Source organism: Ochotona curzoniae, unplaced genomic scaffold (assembly GCF_017591425.1).
Source record: "Ochotona curzoniae isolate NIBS_2020 unplaced genomic scaffold, NIBS_Ocur_1.0 contig_1014, whole genome shotgun sequence".
Classification (NCBI taxonomy): domain Eukaryota; kingdom Metazoa; phylum Chordata; class Mammalia; order Lagomorpha; family Ochotonidae; genus Ochotona; species Ochotona curzoniae.
Window position 1 is genome coordinate 47100368 of NW_024464920.1, and position 22723 is coordinate 47123090.

Below are 22723 nucleotides of genomic sequence, written 5' to 3' on the forward strand. Positions count from 1 at the left end.
CTCCAACTTAAAGAATGCAATAAAACTCATGGCTTATTGTCAACAGTGTTTTTATTTATACCTACAAAAGAAAACAAGATGGTATCAAAAGGACAATTTACAAACTAAGAATAGTAACATAGCTCTTAGCATCCTGTGCCTGAACATTACACATCTACCAACCTTTCAAGTCTTAACACAACAGGAATGTGTTCAGAGACCAGCAAGGACACAAGGAGAGCACTGATCCCAAGCAAGAACCACCAACCTTTAAGATGACGGCACGTCCACACAATGCATGGATAGGAAGGACGGGGAGAAGCAGCCACAGCTCAGCACTGACACCCCTCCCCCGCGAACGCAGTGAGGAGTCTTCTGCCCATGTTCCAAAGCCACAGCGGGACGGACACGGAGGCAGGAGGAATTCTGCTAGATTTCAGCCGTGCCCCGGCCTTGTAGCTTTGGAAATGCGCAATCTGCTGTTATTTGACTTTAGGATGACAGCATCCCTGGTGGACAAGGGAAGCTGGCAAGCCAAACACTGCCCGTGTGCCCACTCAAGTGGCGGCTTTCCAAGTTGCACGAGAGGAGAGCACCCCTGGAGTGGAGCCTCCATGTTTAAGAAAAACCAGATTTTGAAGGACGCTACCACAGTCAGTGCTCAGGCACAATGTGAGGGAAGGGGCTTTCTGGTGTGAAGCACAGCAGTTCTGCTGCGTGTTCTCAGTGCCTACCATCCTCCCTGGGCCTCAACTTCTGTAAGACGAGGGAGAAAAAGACAAGTTAAGGAAGAAGAAAGTCGAAAATAAAAAGAATGCAGAAGTTTCTACATGCATGTCTTTCAGTTGGCGCTGACAACCTACCTCGAAGTTGCCCATTAACTCTTAGAACCCTTCAGAAACCATCCCTTCTCTCCCTGAAGATTTTCAAGGGGAAAACAAAACCAAACAAGAAAAAAAAAAAAAAAAAAAAAAGAGAGAACACAAAAAACCAACCCCCCCAAAACCCCCTCAGTATTTACTTCTTGGAAAGCAGTGTGCACTCTCAGAACGCACGGGCTCTTGCCCCTTCAGCAACCTGGCAGCAGGGACAATACTGACGAGCAGACAAATGAGCAGTCCCACAGTGGACCTGGAGAGGCTTCTGGGACTGTCGGGTCACTCTAGCCTACACTGTGACCAAGAGGAAATCCTCTCAGGCCTACCCGAGGGGGGCAGCCAGACAGTACCACAAAGAGGGCGCTCACCTACCTGCAGATGGAGGGCAAGTACAAAGGACCTGGGCTTTCGACCTCAACCCTCTCAAGCACTACCTACCTGGAAAAGCAGAGGACAAGGGATGCTGAAGCTAGCTGGCACCCACAAGCTGTCTGAGCACTGGCCAGGCAGGGCATGCGGAAGAGTCTCAGCAAATTTTTTAAGATGCTTCGCTCAAGATAACTTGGCCAAAAGGGCAGAGTAACTGGCAAAGTGTTGCTTTTTAAATAGCAAGTTGAAAAGGAAAAATTGCCCGTTTTTAGGATATTTAGAATTAAAGGTGCCCTTTACGCCACAACTGAGCATATAGACCCAACCAGTTAAAATGTGGCTAATTTGCAGTGCATTAATGTTCATTTGCTACTGCAGCTGTCTGGGAGAGGAACTCAATGTCACAGGAGGTCCCTGGTTATAAAAGTAAAAAAAACAGGAAGCTTCCACCTAGAGGCTCGGATACTACCACTTCAACTCTGCAAGTGAACACGTATACCTATTAAAGGTACACTTAAATCCAGAGCCAACCATTCAACCTCTAGCCTGACACTAAAATCATTATTTTTTCAATAACTGAGAGCGGAAGGCAGAGTGTAAGTCAAAACCAATCAGAAATTTTAAATGTGAAATGTATGTAAGCCACCAATCAGCCAGAATGACAGCGGCAAAGCCGTCTTAAAAAACAAAAGGAGAATTCCATGGGCCTGAGGAGCCTGTGCCAGGAGAATCCTTGGGGCTCCCAGCTCAGGGAGGCCGCCAATCGGCATCTCCCCCCACCAAACTCAGACTGACAAAATGGGGCTCCAACACAATGGCTTAACACCTTACTTTTTCTCTTAAGACGAAAAAAAGCTCAGTATCCTCAACATGCAAGAAGCTGGGGGAAGAAATGAATCTCTTCCAGTTGGCTATATATAATTTTACAAAATCTGTTATTACAGACTGGATCACTTTGGTGGGCAGAAAAAACCTGGCAGTGAGTTCTAACTAATTTGCATGAAAAGACAAATCACAATGGTTGAGGGGGGGAAAAAAAAGAGGGAGAGAAAAGACAGTGTTCCTTTCAATGTCATGAAGTTCGCACACATCACTGTGGCTTGAGTGGTTTCATTTGCGTGAAGGGGGAGGGGGAGGGGGAGGAGGAGGATACTGGTAGGCAGTCTGCCCCATGTAACCTATCATATTGGTGGCTCCTGGAGGCTGTGCAAACTGCTGTGACATCAGTGGCTGTGGCTGCTGCCCAGACCGGCCTAGCCCACTAAACTGCTGGCTAGAGCTCTGTGAACTTCTCCCCGTTGTGGTGGTGCTACTAGCTCCGTAAGTGCCAGCCCCATATTCCTGGGCTGTATAGCCACTGGTGCCATAAGCAGCTGCCCCATAGGTGCCTTGGCCGTAAGTGTATTGGCCTGCTTGTGCTCCAAAGGCGGAATTTGGACTTCCATAGCCACTGCCATTAGCATAACCAGCTCTATCGGTTTCGCCACGATCCCGATAGCTTGCAGAGTCCCTCCGGCCACCGTCCTTGACGCCTCGGAGCCTCCGGTCACACTCATCCTGATACATCAGGTTGGGGTTGTTGGCCGACGAGGTGGTCCGGTAGCGAGAGCGACCTCCTGATGGGAGGATATAAGGAAATGGTAAATGCCAAGTACAGGATTCAAGCTGAACTGCCTCTGAGGGCACCAGTGGACACTGAGGTATTCAGCATGCCCCTGTCGTCATTAATGAAGCCAGTCTGATGAACAGCACAGGTCAGTGAGGGGGCACGTCACAAGTATGCCTAACATTCAAGGTGCTTTCCCTGAGCTGACCAACATAATATTAGACTGTGGAAGTAGCACTGAGGAAGCGCAGGTCCTACTGTATTTTACATTTGTGGGGCTCCCACTAACACCTCAGTCTCTACTACAAGATGATGCAAAATCCCTACTCACCCCATAGGCAGAGAGCTGCAAAAACCAGCTAAGTATTTACGATATGAAAAAGCAAGCACACCACATGCTTCACATTATCATCTACCCAAATACTATGCTCCACTTCATTTGCATATTTAGTAGAGCTTATGGAAACTACCCAATTCTGTCCCTGGGCTCTGTGGAATATCCAACCTAGAGCCTTCACAAGATCCAAAAAACAAGACACACAATGAGCAGGAGGATGATACTTTGGCAGGACCTGGTTTACCGCCAGGCCTTAGTCTTACCCCCGCCACCGCCGCCGCCTCTGTGGTCCACCAGCTGCATCAGTTTGGGATTGATGGCCTGGTTGGCCTCCTCGAGCACCTTGATCAGCTCCCTGGCCTGCTTTAAGTTTCCTGGGGTGAAGAAGGTGTAGGCCGTGCCCTTGTTGGTGCTGCGGGCTGTTCGGCCAATGCGGTGCACATAATCCTCTGAGCTGTTTGGATAGTCATAGTTGATCACAAACTTGACATCTTCCACATCTTCAGGCAGTGATGAGTCAGTGTGTAGGTTGAGGTGGCAGGGAAAGAGATAAAGGCCATGCCAACAACAGGTGGGAAGCACGAATGCAGATGACAGCAAGAGGAGAGAAGATGAAGTTAGCAACCCCTCTGAGTAGGAAGAAAAAAAAAAAAAAAAAAAAAAAACCAGACTCATCCCAACAGAGTAAAAGAGAATCTACGGCCCCTGGGACATGAGCCCTCATGCTAGAATCCCATCCAATCATTCCAACTCCTGCCTTTATTATTTTGGCCACTGTACTGACAGGAGTTGCACCAAAATTGGCCTTACCAAATTCCTTTTCAGAACTGCTATTAGAAAAGGAGGTGGTAATTGACAAGGTTAAGTTACCAGTTATCACTTCTACTCTGTTGGGAGAAGCCTGGCAAAAGCCACCAACAACATGACACTTACCTTCAAACCAGTCACAGAGCAAACCAAAAAAAAACAGCTTCAGATACTTCATTTAAATTAGGCTAATTTCCTTCTGCTTATATATTGTCTTACATTTAAAAAAAACCAATTATAACCAAAGTTTACATATTTACCAATTTTTCCTTTGCAGAAATAATTATTTAATTACAACAAGAACACATTACACTAAAATTTCACTGTACTATCAAGCCCAGTTTCTGCCAAATAAATTTTTTCTCAACTCAAGGTCATTTTAACTTAGTACTTTTTTCAGTCATCAAAGATTGTCTACGTGACCTGGGAAATTATATATATATATAATGAGGGAAAAACCAGGAAAACCTTGAGACAGTTTGCTATACTGTCCAGGGCTGGGAATTGGGCTGAATTACTTCCTGATGCTTCAAGTATGTAAATGTTAGTGTAATGCTTTCAGCTGAATGCCTTTCTTCAATTCTATTTACACAATAAATTTAACATAACAAAGAATCCTATCGTTTTGTAGAAAAATCTGCATTTTACAAAGAATATTCAGAAAATATCCTAAATAAAACACAGATTTTTGTGATAGAAGTAATTAAAAAACATTCTCTGTTTGTTACCAGACCGATGCACACTCCCTCCTCCTTTGGGAAACCGCTGCAGCCGATCCCGTCTCTTTGCCTTTTATTTTTGGCGGCCTCCTTTCGAAAACTCCGCCTTCTGACACGGGACCACTGGAGCGCGGGGAGCATGCATCAAGGGTCCGTGGCAGTGAGCAGTCCCCACACACGCTCGCTCTGTGAACTGGCTTAGATGCTTCTCTGTAGCCCCATTTGGTTGCCAAGCGCCGGAGAACCTGGGTTCGGGTAAAAATTTCAGGTCCTCCAACGCCTCCCCCAAGGATAATTGGGGTGATTGTAGAAAAAAATAATTAATAAAAAAGTTACTTCCAAAGGGTCAGACTGCATCTATTGCCCAGACTGGATTAATTTCAGGGGGGAAGGGGAGATGATTTTTAAAAATCAGCTGTTGGTACAGGGCTCATGAAGAAGAGGGGCGTTATGTCTGTTTCTTATTACAGTAAAGGCTCCTCGGTCTTTACTGACCCGCAGGTCCTGAATCACACCAGAAAGGCGAGAAGGCACTTATCACAGGGGGCAGCGTGAGTCTCCGGCTCAGGTCGCTGAGGCAACAATTTAAAAAAAGGCAGAGGGCCAGGACGGATGGGAGATGGGGCAGGGTGTGGGTGGGTGGGGAAGAGGCTGCAGGGGACAGGACAGGGAGTACACTCCATGACCACGTCTTCAGAGCTAGAATAAAGTTCCCTACTAATCCATGTGTGTGCAGGTCATGGGAAGCAGAGCAAGCTGGACTCCTGCCCGGGGCCGCACCAAAGTGTGCGTCCACAGCAGGAAGCACTGGAGGCTGCAGTCAACACGTGAGGCACTACTACGAGTACTTCTAGAGAAGCTCAATGGGGGGACAGACAAGATGCAAGTTCTTCAACTAGGAAGGTGTCCCGTGCACACACAGCTGGCTGAGCGCACGAAGAGCAAGCGCAGGACTTGGGTTCCTCCAGTCAAGCCTGCCCTGCTGTTATTTGTGCACTGCCACAATATTATCTTGCTGTCTTTATAGAAGATGCTGTAGCAGGGTAAGAAAATGGACAAGTTAATGTTTTGGCCAGCTGCCCAGGGTAAGGTCCTAGCACATGGCCATCTCCAGCACTAACTAGCAGGGAGTAAGACCAGCCAACAGGCTCAGCTAGAGCTACTTGGGCCCAGTGCAGGTTTGTCTCGGCCATGTGCTGACAATGAGCTGCAGCTGATATCAAAGCTTCTGTCAAAAAACAAAACAAAATAAATTCAATACTTTCAACTTAACAGTGTGTAGTTCAAACAAAAAAAAAAAAAGATAAAAAGAGGAAAAAAAGAAAAAGCTCCCAATGGAAAGGGAGTAATGATTGCCTATTATAAAGTATGACTATTATAAAATTATGGGAATCAAAGAACTTACCTGAAGGGAACATTTAAGAGACCATCGCTTGACAGGAAGTGAAAAAAAGCCTGGTGACTCAGCTGAAAATTGCACCCCTGTCTATGAGGTAGAAGCCTTCACTTTCCAGGATCTTGTAGGACCTCGGTCAGATTCTGCCATTGCGGTGGGTTTTCTCCCTCCTTTTGATTTTTACAAGGCAGCAAACAAAGGGGCCCAGAACAAGCACTGGTGATGAGTAACAAGAAACAGACTCAAGGTACCTTCCCTCTTCCCTCACCTCCTGAGTGAGGGTGGGATCGAGTCTACATTATTCTAATGGCAGCCAATTGATTTGGTTTCAATATAGAGAACATGGAGCAAATGTTTGAATTGTCTAGGCAAGATGCACAAAGAAGCTACCAGCACATAGCAAGCCTGCTGAAAAACCACCATTACTGAAAGCTTTTCCGTCCACGGCTTTCAGGCCTCCACCGCCTCTCCCAACAGGCCCAAGTTCTAACGGCACAGATCCAGACATGACCTCAGCGGGCAGAGACAACTCCCCGTCATGGCTGCGAGCCTCTCCTCTCAAGGTGGGCATGAGCATGTGCAGGGCAGAAAGGCCTCCTTGTTTGGTAGCCTAATTTGAGTAACTTTCTACCAAATAGCTAAGGGAATCTGGTCCCTTTCACAAGGAACCAAGTACTTCTCAACAACTTAAATATTTCCTTGTGAGAGAAGTAACCTCATTTTTTAATTATAAAAGTTGTTAGATCTGCTAAGTAGCTCAGGATGATGATGGGTTAACACACAAGCTATCTGCATGTATCTTTAGTCATTATGGGTCCGAAAAGTTGGAAGAATACCCTCAACATAAAGCACCAAGGAGGCAACGCATCCTCGATGCGAGAGGTTGGTGGGAGGAGGGGTAATAACGCCCGTGGCCACTCTCCTTCAGGAAAGGAAACTGGGCAGTAAGGACGTAACTGATGAATGACATTGTGTCAGACAATTTCATTCAGGAACTGGGCCTCTATGTTTACCTATCTACGTTCTCTATTCTCAAGCATAGACAGATTGATACTGGAAAAGAGTAACTCAAAAACCAGCTGATGCTAGCTAGGCTCAACAGGGTCCTCGCATCTTGCCAGGGAACAGGAAGGCCAGGAGGAAGCTGAGCCATTCAAGCGAATGTCTCCTCTCCCGGTAACTGAAGAGTCATGCCTAGGCCTTGCTGCAGACCAAAGCCTGTTTGTTAGGAGCAGGAAGAGACTCCGAAAAGAAAAAGAAAGTAAATAAATAAATAAGGCTCTAAAAAAAATCGTGGGGGAAGGGAAAAATCTTGCTTGCATTTTTTCCTCTTTTAAATATTTATCTAGACACTTGTACATATAACTCTAATTTGAAATGACGAGTCTTTCAACAAGACGGTATATATACCACGGTCAGTGATGCCTATCTATACAAACCTAGCCCGCGGGAGGCTACATCTGTGGCAATGAGGATGGGGGCCTTTCCGGAACGGAACTCTGTGGAGGGAAAAAGGTGGAAGAACCATTAAACTCAATTTGTTTATTTAAATAAATAAACAAATTTATATACAGCTAAGGTTAAGTGACTGTTCTTTTAAAAAGTGCCAAACCTTTCAATCTAAGAATGTTCTTTTGATACATTTTTAGCAGAGTGACAATATACCACAAGTAACCTCAACCAGTAACAGCAAATATCAATCCGTGTCCATCAGTAACTAACATGAGCCAGAACTGCTTTTCCTAAGAAAAAAATTAGGGGCCAGAGGTACGGCATAGTAGCTTACTAAGTTTCCAACCTGTGCTGCTGACATCCTATGTGTGCGCTGGATTGAGCCCTGGCTATTCCAGTGATCCAGCTTCCTGTGAAAGCATGCTGGATAACTGAAGTCCTTGGGCCCTGCACCCGCGTGGGAGACAGGCTCCTGGATTAGGACCAGCCCAGCTTTAGCTGGTGTGGCCATTTGGGGAGTCGGTCAGTGGAGGGAAAATCTGTCTCTCCCTCTGTAAATCTGCCTTTCCAATAAAAATGTATCTTAAAAAAAAACAAAACAAAAAAACTCCTTAAAATTTATTTGAAGACAGACAAGAGACCAAACTTTCCATCTTGATAATGCCACAAATGCCACCGAAAGCCAAGGCAGGGCCAGGCTAAGGCCAGGCGCCAAAACTTCACACGGGAAGCCATCTAGCTGGTTCTTGACAGACTCAGAAAACACCTACGGGAAAAAAAATGTTGGACTCACCATTAAGAACCCAATCTCTTTCTGGTTGACTCTTGTCCCCATGGATACACATGGCTGGCCAACTATCAAAAGGAAAGCAAAGAAAGAAAACCAAGCTTTAAAAAGGAAATACTATCACATAACACTGATGAAACTCTGAAGACTTACTAGTCAATTGTTTACTTCAAGAATAAACGACATGTCAGCCATCAGGGCAAACCACCCGCAGTGTCAGCAGTTAACCTGCAGCCAAGGACCCCTATGCCCTGCTCACCCATCTCTGCGCATCCTTCGCGTGAGGTCATCACAGCGTCTCTTTGTCTCCACAAATATTATCGTCTTGTTTTCTTTTTCAGCCATGATTTCTTCCATCAACTGGATCAACCTAACAGCAAGACAACTGTTAGAACCAGCACATGGACAAGCTCCCCTGGACACACAGCTGTGCTATCAACTCCCGAAGCTAAACAACTTCCCTCATTACTCATTAGCAAATTCTAGCAAACATAGAGGACATCAGTCAGAACAACTCTTGTTCCTGACAAATATTGACTCAAACTAGCCTCAGGGCAATGGATATTCTCTCCATTTCACAGTGAACAGAGCTAAGGAATCAGAAAACTAAATCTGTCTAAAGTAAACCAGCTGCTAAATAGCAGGGCCAGGATTCAAACCCAAGGACCTAGAATCCAGCCTTTAACACAGGGCTCTGACGAATGAGACACAGAAAGGAATTTCAGAAAGCTAGCCAGCACTTGTGTCTCGGGGCCTCAGGAACCCATTGGTTTTGGAGGGTTATTAGGAAGATGTAGACCAGCGAGCCCTTCCGTACTTGTGGTCCTTCTCACTCTCCATGCAAACATCCACAATCTGCAGGATGTTGTGGTTGGCGCTCAGCTCCAGGTTGCCCACGTTGATCTGTGTGTAATCGCGCAGGAAGTCCTCGGCCAGCTGCCTCACTTCTTTGGGCCAGGTTGCACTCCACATCAAAGTCTGCCTGTCAGGCTACGGGCAAAGAAAGGTTTGCGTTTAGGCTACAACTACACAGGAGTCTAAGGGAATAAGGACCACAGTACATCCACTTTACACACCCTGATCTGATCAACGATTTTACGGATCTGAGGTTCAAAGCCCATATCAAGCATCCTGTCAGCCTCGTCCAGTACAAGGTAAGTGCATCGACGAAGATTTGTCTTTCCCGACTCCAGGAAATCGATCAGGCGTCCAGGAGTAGCTATACAGATCTCAACACCTGTAAATAAAGTCAGATCCAGACAATTAAGAACCCTTTCTACAAAGTCTAAGCCTCCCCAAATAAATTAAGCAGCACCAGCTCGAGGTCGCATGTACCCAATGCTACAGGGCATAAGGTATGGAGAACTTTCATACAATCACAAAATCTTATGCAAGTCTGTAACCTGGTTCAACACACATCCTCTCATAACCAGCTATTTGACCTTATCTGAAAACCACCAAAAGACTGAAACTCAATTTCCCATGAGAACCCTATATTTTCATCTTCATTCACAGCAACTGGCAAAGTAAGCTACTCTAGTATTTCTTACACACTAAAACTTAATTACCTCGTTCCAAGTCCCGGATTTGAGGACCTTTAGGAGCACCCCCATAAATGCAGGTACTTTTCAATCTTGAACATTTGCCATAGTCATCAGCCACCTGCTGCACCTGCTGGGCAAGCTCTCTGGTAGGAGCCAGAACTAAACACTAAAATAAAAGACAAAAAACCCAAAATCTTGATACCCAAATAAAAGAAAAGCAGACACACCAATAACAAAGTACAAAAGGCAATCTAACTTTTCATTATTGTCTGATTTGTGAAAATATACGTTTGACTCATGATTCTACATGTCACATGTATATGACTGCACTGTCTAGCCTTAAATGAGTTAACTCAAAACAGCAATAAAAAAACCATGGATTAAAATATTAGCAAGAAACACATGAGTTGTGCAACCATCCGTCAAAGGCCAGCTAATGATAACACAGGCACACAGAACGGAACACACACTGTACAAAGAAAACATCATTGCACAGGAATGTACCGACCTGACAATCGGAATGACAAAGACAAAAAATAAGTATATATTGGGGCCAGCACTGTGCCACAGTGTCTGCAACTCCCGCCTGCAGCACTTCCAATTCAGCTTCTTGTTAATGCGCCTAGGGAAGCAGTGAAAGGTGGACCACTTCACAGGCTCCTGCACCCACCCATGTGGGAGACCTGGAATAAGCCACTGGGGCTCTGCACTGGTCCAGCTCTGGCTGCTGTGGGCACTTGGGGAATAAACCAGCAACTGGAAGGCCTGTCTCTCCTCGCTCTGTGACTTTCAAATAAAAAAACTTATTTTTAGTTATTTTTAATAATCTTAAACCACAGCCCCTTTGTATGTCATTGTGCAATAAAGAACAACAGTGCATTTCATATGTATAAAAGCAATATGCATATAGCTGAAGTGTAAAGTCTTTGAAATCAAGCTCAGCCATTTAGTAGCTGTGTGACCACGAACTTATTTTAAATCATTAAATGGAGGATGGAATTCAGAATAAAATCACATGATGCAAACGATGTAGTAAACAATTCAAGATAAGTTGCAGTTTTCTTGGAATTATAAATAAGCTAAAATACACTTACAATTGGGCCATCTCCCCTTTCCAAGTATGGCTGGTGGTTAATATGGACAATCGCAGGCAGCAAATACTGGAAGGGAAAAAGAATGACAGCGTTATATCACCATCAAAAAAGCAAAACAAAAAATACCCCAACACAAGAGCAACCCAAATTTGAACCCAATTCTAGACTTGAAAAATTGGAAGTGGGGAGACCATCTCTACCCCTTGAATAACACCAGAACAATGGAAACAGAGCTGGAACATACCGCCAGTGTCTTCCCAGAGCCCGTCTGAGCAATGCCCACCATGTCCCGACCACTAAGAGCCAATGGAAATCCCTGGCACTGAATTGGTGTTGGTTCTGTGAAGTGCTGATCCATCAACACGTCCATTACATACTCTGCAAGAAAATAAGCAGGCAACTGCCTCTAAACAAAACTATACCACCACATGCACAAAAGTTGGCTTTAAAACCTTTTAAATTAAACCTGCTGTTGCAGCGACGCAATTGAGGCCAATTGGCCACCCATATGGGCACTTGTCTGAGTTCCCCTCAGCTGTACTTCCTATTAGATCCCTGTTGCTGATGCGTCTGGGAAAGCAGCAGAGGACAGCCCAATTGGTTAAGCCCCTGACTTCAGCCTGGCCCAGTTCAGGCTGTTGTAGCCCTCCAGGGAGTGAACCAGCAGATCTACTTCTTCCTCAAAAGCTGCCTTTCAAATAATTAAGTGCTTAATGTGAATGGCAACAACAACAACAACAACAAAATAAATTTTAAGCTCCCTGGAAGCAAAATTTATCCAAGCCTTGCTTTTTCTATTTACCTAATTAAGTGCTTAATGTGAATGGCAACAACAACAACAAAATAAATTTTAAGCTCCCTGGAGGCAAAATTTATCCAAGCCTTGCTTTTTCTATTTACTGAATCTTACAGCTATTTGCTAAGAGAGATGGGAAAGACTAAAGTATTTTGGTTCCAGGGCCTGGCCCAGCTCTGGCTGTTTCAGGAATTTGGGAAATGAAAACAGCGGACAGGAGTACTTCTCTGCCTTTCAAATAAAATGAATATAATAGCAAAAAGCTAAGGTCCAAAGAGAGATAGGTTAGTGGCTTAAGTCCTCGCCTTGAATGCACTGGGATCCCATATGGGTGCCAGTTCGTGTCCCAGCTGCTCCACTTCCCATCCAGCTCCCTGCTTGTGGCCTGGGAAAACTGTAGAGGATGGCTCAAAGACCCGGGACCATGTACCCGCGTGGGACACCCGGAAGAAGCTTTTGGTTCCTGGCTCCAGATCGTCTTAGCTCTAGCCAATGCGGCTACTTGGTGACTGAACCAGTGGATGGAAAATCTTTCTCTGTCTCTCCTCTGCTCTGTAAATGACTTTCCAACAAAAATAAATAAATATTTAATGAAAAAAAAAAATGTTAAGCCATTATACAAATTATGACTTGTTAAAAGTTTTTTATTTGTCCTCTTCTTCTTGGCCTCCTCTTCCTTGCTCTTCCCCTCTCTCCTCCTTCTGGCCTCCCTTCCCCCCCCTCCCCTTCCCCTGTTCCTGCCCCGCTGGAATAAACTTCCCAAGATATGTAAAAAAAAAAAAAAAAGTTTTTCATTTGTCTTTGCAATATAATTCTGAGTCTACATCAAAATTTTTCAATATCTTAATTTATACTCATGCTTACCATTTAACCATTAAGATTATGGACTGAGGGGATGGAGCAGTGGCTCAATATACTAATCTTCAACCTGCAAGCGCTAACATCCCCTATGAATGCTGGTTTGTATCCCTGCTGCTCCACTTTCAATCCAACTCCTTACATATGGCCTGAGAAAGCAGTGGAGAACGACCCAAGGCCTTGGGCACCTGTACCCACGTGGGGGCCTGAAGAGTTCCTGGCTCCTGTCTTCAGGTTGGCTCAGCTCAGGCCACTGCAGCCATATGGAGAGTGAACTAGTTGATGGAGTTATCTTCCTCCATCTCTCCTTCCCTTTGGAAATCTTTCTAACAAAAATGAACCTTAAAGAAAAAGGATTGTGGATGTAAGAACACTTACGTGGGAAGTTAGCATGATGGAAGGCAAACACGGGTTTAGGACAAACATCTCCTCCTCTCACTGTAATCTCTTTCTTCCGGCGTAGCTCATCAACCTCATACTACAGAGAAGAATAAAGGCAAATTTAGTAAACAAGTTATTCTAAATATTCAAAGCTCTATGTTTTAGATCAGCTGAAAAACCACAGTCACAATGGCCACTCCGCCAGCACCTGCATTTAGCACTCTACAGTGCTTTGCTAAATATTCAGCCTGTGTGTTAACAAACAATGCTGTAATTAAGAGCTCCATTTCCACAGATTAGAAAACCAAAAGGAAAGTCATCTATTCAAGGCCAGAGTTACAAATTGGGGAAAAAAAAAAACTGTAATGAGGTTAAACAAGAGTACACAATGTCGGCTTAAAATTAATTCTGATTCCTAGATGAAGACATTACCCAATGAACAAGATGAAATCACGTACAACCAACAGGCTGGACAGCACTATTAACGCAGGAAAAAACATCTCCACTGGCTCCTTGGAGCAGCGGAAGCTCTACTAAGAGCCTCAGGGATGTTCTACCACACTACAACAAAGTAGCAATACCAGTTATACGAGAAAACTCCGGCTTGCTCATCTTTTTAGAGAAAAAAGAATTCAGACACTTACTGGCGTCAGCCTTGCCACTTCCGGATGTTCCACATAAAAATTCTTCTCAAACTTGGGGAGCTCACTCAAATCCCATTTCTTTTTACGTAAACGCTCCCCAGGATTACCAAATTTCTTCAGGGGAAGGCCACCACCACCTCTTGCTCCAAATCTGGAACCATAATTTAAAAATAATTAGTATTACTGCTTCTTACATGCCACAAAAGCAGATCATTTTATTACCCTTTAGTTTCCCAAGTGAGGTAGAATTCCCACGAGCAGCAGGCACAGAAGCTGCTGTAAAGATGGATGAGGGTGTGCACGGAGCAAGCTATCTAACACAGTAAATACAACATGGGTCAGCAAAATTCAATTCCTCAAGAAGCAGCTACTGGGCACGCACTGAACACCAAATCACAGTTTTCAATGGTTCTGAAGATACTAAGCCATACACATGTAGGTGAAGAGCATCATCCAGCTTAAATCAACGGCGAGACCACAGGCAGGAAGTTCAAACTTCAAACAGCTCTGTGTTCCCTTGTGAAGAGCATGCCTGCTCATCTAGAAACCTGTAACAGACTGGTCCTTCACCTTCAGTTGATGCTACTGAAACAGCACAACAAAAATTCATGGCTTTCTTCCCCTCCTGTTTGCACCTTTACCCCATCTCTTTTGTTCTCAAATTGTATTACTTATTTGCAGAAAAAGGCATTAGTAAGTTCAAAAGCAAACCCAACAGATTTAAGAAGCCACTGGGGAAGTACTGAATGCCACACTGGCACGTGTGGGTTAAATCCCAGCTCCACTTCCATTCGGGCTTCCTGCTAACACGCATCCTGGGAGGCAGCAGGTGTTGACTGAAGTAATGCCCAGGCTTTTGCCCAGCCTAGCTCAGCCCTGGGGACTGCGGGCATCTGCAAAGATTCTCGTCGATGTTGTTGGACTCCTACCTTTCAAACGAAGACTTAAAAAATGAGGCCCAGCAGCGTGGCCTAGCAGCTAAAGTCCTCGTCTTACATGCGCTGGGATCCCATACAGCCACTGGTTCTAATGCTGGCGGCCCCACTTCCGATCTAGCCTCCCTGCTTGTGGCCTGGGAAAGCAGTTGAGGATGGTCCAAAGCCTTTGGGACCCTGCACTTGCCTGGAGGACCCGGAAGAGACACAGGCTGTTGCAGTCAGTTGGGGAGTGAATCAATGGACAGAAGATCTTCCTCTATATATTTGACTTTGCAATAAAAATAAATCTTTAAAAAAAAAATTGAAAAAAAAAAAACCTTTTTAAATGGTTAAAATAAGTGCTTAAAAATGCCTTATTTATTTGCAAGGCAGTTATAGAAAGGGAGAGATGAAATACTCTCCCATCTGCTACTTCACTCCCCTGATGACCACAGGGCCGGGGCCGGGTCAGGAACCAGGACTTGCGTCTCCAAGGCTGCAACTAGCACCCACAGGATAACGGTGGCACAGCCACTGGTGTCCTAACACACCTGACGCCACACGGTTGCACTTTCTAACATGTTTTACAGCACATGCTGTAACATGTAAGCTTGACTGGAATATAAACATGCCCAGCCTGCCAAAGATGAAAGATACTTTCCCTTGAAAATCCCAATGAGCTGTGATTTCCCCTATTTCAATCCATGTAAAAATTTGAGCTGAGTGCAGCCCACAAATTGTATGAATTTTTTAAGTCAAAATTTCTCATTCTGTGATCCATTTCATGTAACCAAACCTCCTTTTCCTACTGTAACCCACTTAGGGCATCCCTCCGAAGGAAGCTCTGCTTCACAACGGACAGTAGCTGCACTCCTGTAAGGGGCCCTGCTCTCCCACAACTGCTTTGAGCAATTGTACATCAAGCTAGACACTTGATGTACACAGGAAAGTTACTGGGAACTTACACTCAATAGGAAGAACTCAGCTAACTCTATGTATGGAACTGCTTATCCAGTGAAATTAGGAATGACACCAAGAAAGGCGTTGAGCCGTTACCCACCTACCCGCAACTCTGAGCATGCTCCTAGGTGCAGGGCTCGGCAATGCAGAGAAACCATCACCTGAAGCATCCTGCCACCCTCACCCCTCACAGCAGAGGGAAACAACTGAAGACGCTCAAGAAACGGTCTATTTGCCAGTCTTGCAAACAGTAAAATGGAAAGAGCCCAAACCCAGCTTTCTCCCCCACGGCCTGGTCTCACGGGGCTCTTGGGTAACGTTATTTCGGCACTATTGCAGCATTCCACATAGGTCTCTTTGAAGGCTTATGATTGCTTCAAAAAATGCTTCCTGATGCCAGCCCTGCAGGGCAGCAAGTGAAGTGTGGCACAGCACATAAGGGTTCTGCTTTGTGTCCTGGTTGCTATACTTCAGATCCAGCTCCCTACTAACTGTCTGGGGAAAACAGTGGAGGATTGCCCCAGCCCCACTCTTCAGATTAAGGACATTTTTAAAAAACTGCTTCCCCCCCATTACAATTCAACAGCTACTTTAAAGGCATACCCTGGGTGGGTTCTCAGAAATTATACTGTCTTCTATGTTTCCAATTTGTCCATCAACATTCCAGAGAGCCTTCTACCTGCAGAGTGAGCACCAGCCTGCTCCTTCATACACCATGTAATAAACTCAGCTACTAGTTTAACGTATAGTCCATAATTCTGGACTGTGCATGTACACACATTGACCTCACCCAAATTTCCCTCTCAAGGGCAACAAACCATTCCATTTTAAAGGACACAGCCATTCAGAAATTATACAGTGAAGGCAGTGTGGAGGCACAACTTAGGAAGGGCTATTTGGTTTGAAACTATTGACCAGTTTGGAAAATGTCAACTGATACTGAGTCAACATGGCATCAGTCAAGTATGGGTTGCTAACTTCCAAGTTTCCTTTTGTTAGCCAATACTAACTCAAACACTGCCTTAAATACACAACAGCAGCAGTACTCCAGTAACCTAGCCTGCCCCATGCAGAGGGTCCCTACCATGGCTACTACCACCACCTTGAATTTTGTGACCTTCTCTAGGTCTTGTCACAGTTGTCTGTAACCTGAAATCTAGCATCATACCATCACTTGTGCCACCCATACGGATGCACATTATTCTTTTTCACAGCTGTGTTACATTCAACTGCACGAACACAATTTCCAGAGACAGGAGTTGTTCCCAATATCCTAGCAGGAACACTGTCCCTACAAACGTGCTGGGTCTGATGGCTCCTGGGGCGTTGTGTGCAAGGATTCGGTTTGAAATTTGAACATTAACAGGAATTTTCAACTTCACCACATTCGGTCCAGCTCTCTAAGACGTGGTACTGACTAAGCATTTAGAATCTCAGCTTCTCTGGAAGCACTAGCAAAGATTTCTTCTTCTACACCCTGATTCAACACCAAGCTCTGAGTTTTTTCTTCTTTGAGCAATGAACCAAAATTATTCATTTTGTGTAAACTCAGTGATCTGGAAGTGTGTGAGTAGTAACTCCGGTCCTTGCACATTTGAGCCCGTAAGACAACAAGCTTTGGAGAGAAAACCATTAGGACTACTATTGCACTACTACATTCTCCAATTCGAGAAAAGCAAGAAAAGGCGACTACTATGCCCGGCTTCACACGAGGAAGCAGGCTGCCAAAGCCGAGGGACCTTGTCCGATGCCACACAGGGATGGAGTCACATTACTGTTTATTCAGCAGGACAAAAAACAAACAAACAAACAAAACCCAAAAAAGCTCGTAGTGGAACGTTGCTCACTGCAAACCCGGCGGTCGGTAGTCACTAGGGAATGCAACATCAAAACTTTCTGGAGGCCGAGGAGTTATTGCAGTCCAGACAGGGAAGGGGAAAAAAAGAAAGCCCAAACCTGAAAAATCTTAACTAGCGACACCCTCTCCCCCCCAAAAACCAAACCCTATCATTTAGAAGAAAATCAGCTCCGCTTTCTAAAAAGTGCTTTCTCCGTATCACGTAAATAAGCAGCGGACTGTAAAGTCGCCTTTCGGGGTGCAGTGCCGGGAACAGTGTTAGCTGGGGACCACCACTTGAGGAAGCCATTTCGCGTTCCGATTTTTCCAGACGCGGGCGGCGGGCGGCGGGCGGCGGCGCCCCGGAGCGATCAAATGACCGGGAAGCCGCCGACGCGCCGGGCCCGGGGGCCCCGTAGCCGGCCAGGCCGCCCCTCCCGCTCTCCTCGGGGCGGGACCGGGCCGCGCCACGACGGCCAGCGGCGGCAGGGCCCCGCGCGTCGGTTCCCCAGGGACCCCCAGCCCCACGACCCGGCCCGGGCCCGCGCCCTGAAACGCTAACCAGGGCCCCCTCCCCGGTGCGGGAGCGCCGCGGCCTCGGCGGGCGGCAGCCGCCCCGCTCGTCCCACGCCAGGCCTCGCCCCTCCCCCCTTACCCTCCACGGTCACGATCCCGGTCCCGGTCCCCAAAGCCGCCACCGCGCATGGTCCCAAATGGATAGAGATCTGGGAGCGGAGCACGGATGGCCGGGCTCGGGAGGGCCTGCGGCTCCGGTCTGGTGACGACCGATGGCGGCGGCGCCTCCGCTGTTGGGGCGGCGGCAGGCGCGGCGCTTTCTCGCTCCGACGCGCTGTCTCCCGTCGCAGACGCCACCGTCGCCGCCTCTCTCGTCGGAGACGGGAGCAAAACACAGAGAATCGGGGTAATAAAAGCGTTGGGTAGGGTTTGGGTACGCTCAAACCCGGCAGGGCCGCGGCTCAAGCGTCTCCTTCCTTCCCAGCGACAGCACAAAATGGCGGCTGCCGCTGAGCCTGCTCCAACTTAACGCTACGTACGTCTGAGGCGATACGTAAACAGCGTCTCGGAATAGCCCGAGGGCGCCGCAGGGCGCTGCGGCTATTCTGGCAAGCGCTTTACGCCAATGGCGGAGGAGGGCGAACGTTGCGGCCGGCGGAAGGAGAAAAGAAAGTACGGAGCGAGCGTAGAGGTCTCGCGCCGCCCGGACTAGAACGTGGGGAGGGCGGGGGAAAGAGCCTCCGGTGCGACGTAACATTCTTGGCGTGGTTGGCCGGCCCGCTGTGGCGGAGATGCGCAGTCTGCGTAACGCATTCTGTTTAGAGAATAGAATATTTTGCCGGATTCTAACCGCAGCACGGAACCCGGAGTTTCCTTGTGCGAGTTGCTTTGCAAACAATAACCGTTCCATGTTATCGTCCAACTTAGGGTCCCCAGAAGGGTTTGTTTGTTTTTAAAGTCCCTCAACTCGTCCTTCCTGATGCCTTCGGCGGCCTTCTCCTTCCGTCGCCCTGTGCCTGCCGGGACTGGCCGCGCGCCCCGGCGCCATTTCCTTTCGGTTGACTCTGCTGCGCTGGCGCCGGTAGCCATGATGGATCCGCCGAGCCCCTTTCTTTGGAAAGTGGATTCGGCGGCGACGTGCGGGCTAGGTTAAGACCTTATCTGCTCCGCTTGCTTCACCCTGAGGTGCGTCTCTTGGAGCGGTATTTTCACCGTCCCGCCTGAGAACAGTTGACGTGGAACAGAAACAAAATGTTCCCGGAGCCCCTGCTGAGGTCGACGCCGCGGCCAATGGCCGCCATTACGCGGCACTTTTCCCGGGTCCCTCTGAGCACTCGCTGGAAACTGAAGGGGCTCAGAGCGGGAGCCTAAAGACACCAAAGGGTGACACTTGGTGCCTGTTTTTAGCCAGTTAGGCAACCTTCTCCACTGCTTCTTCTAGGCTCTCTCCTTCCCTGCGCTATCTCCTTTCCTCCAGGGGCTTTAGCAGCTCGGCCACGCAGCCGCACGGAACCGCCGTGTTCCTGAGGCCACCTCGCCGCCGCCCCGTGTATTTCTACAGATGGATGGAAGGGGACAGGCGACAGGCCCTTCGGGAGGGGGCTGGGCAGTGACTTCTGCTTTGTTTCCCAAGTGACTGAAAAAATGGCCCAGAGATGGCCTTGTGGGTTGTCACTGGGGCCAGACGCACAAAGGGGGCCATCATGGCAGGTGGCTGAAGGGGAGACAGCAGAGACCAGGCCATTTGGGGCTACGATTTTTAAAAAAGGAAGAAAAAGGAGAACTCACACGTGAGCGCATAGTGGCAACAGGCGTTACCTCCCTTTTTTTTTTGCACCAGAATAAACATCTTTTAATCCCAGTTCTCACGATTTTAAAAAATACTCCTGTGTCTGTGTCACAATTTGATTAATCCCATCTTCCCCTAAAATTTTTTTGGTTTTCCTCTAGCAAACAGGTTTCTGCTTAGGCGAATCGAGAGAATGGGTTTCCCAGTCTTGATGAGGTTCTTTGCTTTCACACCTCAGCAGCTGACACTTACTGTGTTTTTCTTTTGGTGTAGAGATTAGAGGAAATCCCCTCATTCCTCCCCACCCTACTGATCTTATTTTACTGAAAAGTCAGTTCCGGAGGAGGGGCGGGGCAGAGACTTTCCACCCACAGGATCGCTCCCCGGGTCCTCCATGTGTGTTCTGGGCTCAGGTCTGGGCCATCCTCCACTGCTTTCCCGGGCCTTGAGCAGGGAGCTGGAGCCAGTGACCATATGCTACTGCAGGCTCATTTCAATTCCTTCCGTTTTCGTTTTTGAAAAACCGCATCAACTGAGCTGACTTCATATTGTTGCAGGCATGTGCTGATGAGTTTATTGTAGTTCTGTGTTAGTTTGTCTTGTGTAAGATGCATTATAGGAATGTCTGGAAGGAAGAGTGAGTGTAATGGCACTCCCAGTGGGCCTGGAAGTGATAACATACCACACAGGCTAATTGTTGCCATCTTTGTACTTAAAAGGGAAAGCTGAGAGGGAAAGGGCAAGGCAGCCAGCCCAGGAGCACCCAGTTGCCAAATGGTGTATCTGGGCTTCACACCCATGTGCCACTGGCAGGATCTTGACCTGACTGATGATACCTTGTGTTGGGTACATGGGGGGGGGGGAGGGGCTGCCTGATGCTTTGTGTTTTAGCAGCACCCCTGGTGTTTAACCAGTGTGTTTTAATTGAATCTCTTCTCTTCTCCAAGGGTGATATGCAAAAACATCTTCAGCCCTCTGATAGCATTTGTATGTTCTATTTAACCCTACCTAGGTTTGTGGGTCTGGTGAAAGCTTGTGGAAGTATAACAATGGCAGGGGTGGAGGGGAAGCGTTAGATGTTGTTGGGGGCTCCCACGCTGTTCTGTGCCCCCTCCCCAGAAGATCACAGACTGTGTCATTCTTTTAGTTGTTTTTTTTTTTCCAGTGCAGTATCCACCTGCTAGCAAACCCATTGCCATTATTCATCTGAGTTTCATAATTGCAGCAGTAAAATCTGTACTCAACACTGGAAGACACGTTCCACCCACTAACAACCTTTTGTTTAGGTTTCAAAGTCACAGGATTGTTTTTCAGTGACTTTCACTAAGAACCACTTAAATGTTCTCCATATACACATTCTGTTGTCTGACGTTCTCGGCGCTTGGGTCATTGAATTCACCTGTATGTGCAATGCAATGACTGTTTTGTACCTTGATAGGCTTCACATCGGTCAGCTGAGTTCCTTATACTTTATTGTTTTGTTTGTTTTCATCGCATTTATTTTATGTTGAAATTACTCCCGGGCCATAAGTTTTTGTTTCTTCAGTTTCTTCTGGGATATCTTTTTCTTCTGCGGCCTTGGGACGATCTGCTCCTTGGGGAGGATCATATCCATGTGGCATGGGGAGCTAATGTCGGGGTGTGCTCTGTACAGCGGCGCGTCTTGGGGGCCTTGTTCACTGGATTTGCTCCATGACCAGAACCTTCAGTTCAGCATTGCTCTCTGTGTTCTTCAGCATGTGCAACAGAAACTCGGCACTCTTTTTGGTCCCCCGCCCCGGGGTCCAGCCCCACTGCTTGGCCTGCGCGCAGCGGCCCACCCCGCCATTGCATCGCCAAAGGGCTCACACTGCTTCAACTTGACGCCCTTTGGGTACTTGGTGGCTTTGCGGATGTGCATGACCCTGATGGCCTGCGCGGTCTCCTGGGTGTTCTTAAAGTGGATGCGCAGGTTCGAGCCCCTGGATTTGCATGATTTGGTAGGGTTCTTGGGGTCCAGTGAGTAGCGAACCATCTTGGCCCGAGGTCACCCTCACCAGGGCCGCTTCCAGGAAGAGCACTTCCTTATACTTTAGATGGTAAGAATTGAAGGTACTAATGAACTTAGCTTGGTGACCTAGAGCAGACACCATCAAACTGGTGTAAGGGACACTAGGATAAAGTGTTGTGACAGAACACAGCCGCAGGAGTGAGAGCACACCGACAGGGTGTCTTTTCTCGGTGTTGTCTTATTAGGAAGTGATAGACTTCCCTACTGTTTAAGCTACTTTGGATTGGATTTTTATAACCTTCAGCTGATGGCGCTGTAAGTTACATGGCTACAGCCTGACACAAGTGAAAAATCCTAACTGCCTAGCAAAGTATGTAATATTTAATCAATTCATCCTTGAGGAAGTTAAAGGTTTTGGGGTAGGGACCCCTGGTTGCTTATCAAGGCTGCCGTCCGATTCTTCCTTGGTAACAGAACTCCAGATTTTAGCTGGGGAAAATGCTGCCAGGAACAAAAGATTGTGTTTTCCACACTTGTTTGTGTGGCGGTGCGGCTCCTGCCATGGAAGCACAAATGTTGTGTGGGAGGGCTGCTTCCCAGGAGCTGACTCAGATGGAAGGAACTTTTTTTGGCCCTCTGTCTTTCATCGCTTTTTTTCTCTCCCAAGTTAGTTTCTCAGGCTGGAACTCCAGCGACCATCTTAGGTCATGGGCTGACCTTGAAGATGGAAATCAGGAGACGGTGGGAAAGAAAGAGCTTGGGGTCTGGATGACAAGGCAGAAGCCCAGGACAGCACAGCTCTGATTACCTAGCTTTAGATTTCTTCCCTATGAGAGTAAATCCTCCATTTTATTCAAGACACTATTATTTTGGAGTTTTCTCTTAGGTTTACTCAAGTAAAATACCAATGGTTATAGACTATTGAATAACTTTCCTTTTAAAATATTGAAGATTGGACCTGGCATGGTAGCCTAGTGGCTAAAGTCCTTGCCTTGCACTCACTGGGATCCCATATATGGGCACCAGTTCTAATCCCGGCTGCCTCACTTCCCTTCCAACTTCCTGCT

At 47.0% G+C, this 22723-nt stretch overlaps 1 protein-coding gene and 1 pseudogene across 2 annotated transcripts; both read right to left on the bottom strand.

Moving 5' to 3' along the window:
- Window positions 1-33: 33 nt before the first annotated feature.
- On the bottom strand, window positions 34-18517 carry DDX17 (DEAD-box helicase 17). 2 transcript variants are annotated; one of them, XM_040986087.1, is made up of 13 exons: window positions 18017-18517; window positions 13648-13798; window positions 13001-13100; window positions 11213-11346; window positions 10969-11034; window positions 9899-10040; window positions 9407-9567; window positions 9148-9320; window positions 8590-8700; window positions 8337-8398; window positions 7531-7590; window positions 3433-3669; window positions 34-2842 (listed from the first exon to the last, which is right to left on the bottom strand). In XM_040986087.1, exons 1-13 carry the CDS (start codon window positions 18064-18066, stop codon window positions 2337-2339), a joined length of 1953 nt encoding a protein of 650 aa, XP_040842021.1. In that variant the 5' UTR covers window positions 18067-18517; the 3' UTR covers window positions 34-2336. The 2 variants fall into 2 exon arrangements, with proteins under 2 accessions (XP_040842021.1, XP_040842029.1); XM_040986095.1 differs by having other exon boundaries at window positions 34-2844; window positions 3429-3669.
- A 2630-nt stretch (window positions 18518-21147) lies between these two features.
- On the bottom strand, window positions 21148-21713 carry LOC121163603 (annotated as a pseudogene).
- Window positions 21714-22723: the final 1010 nt, after the last annotated feature.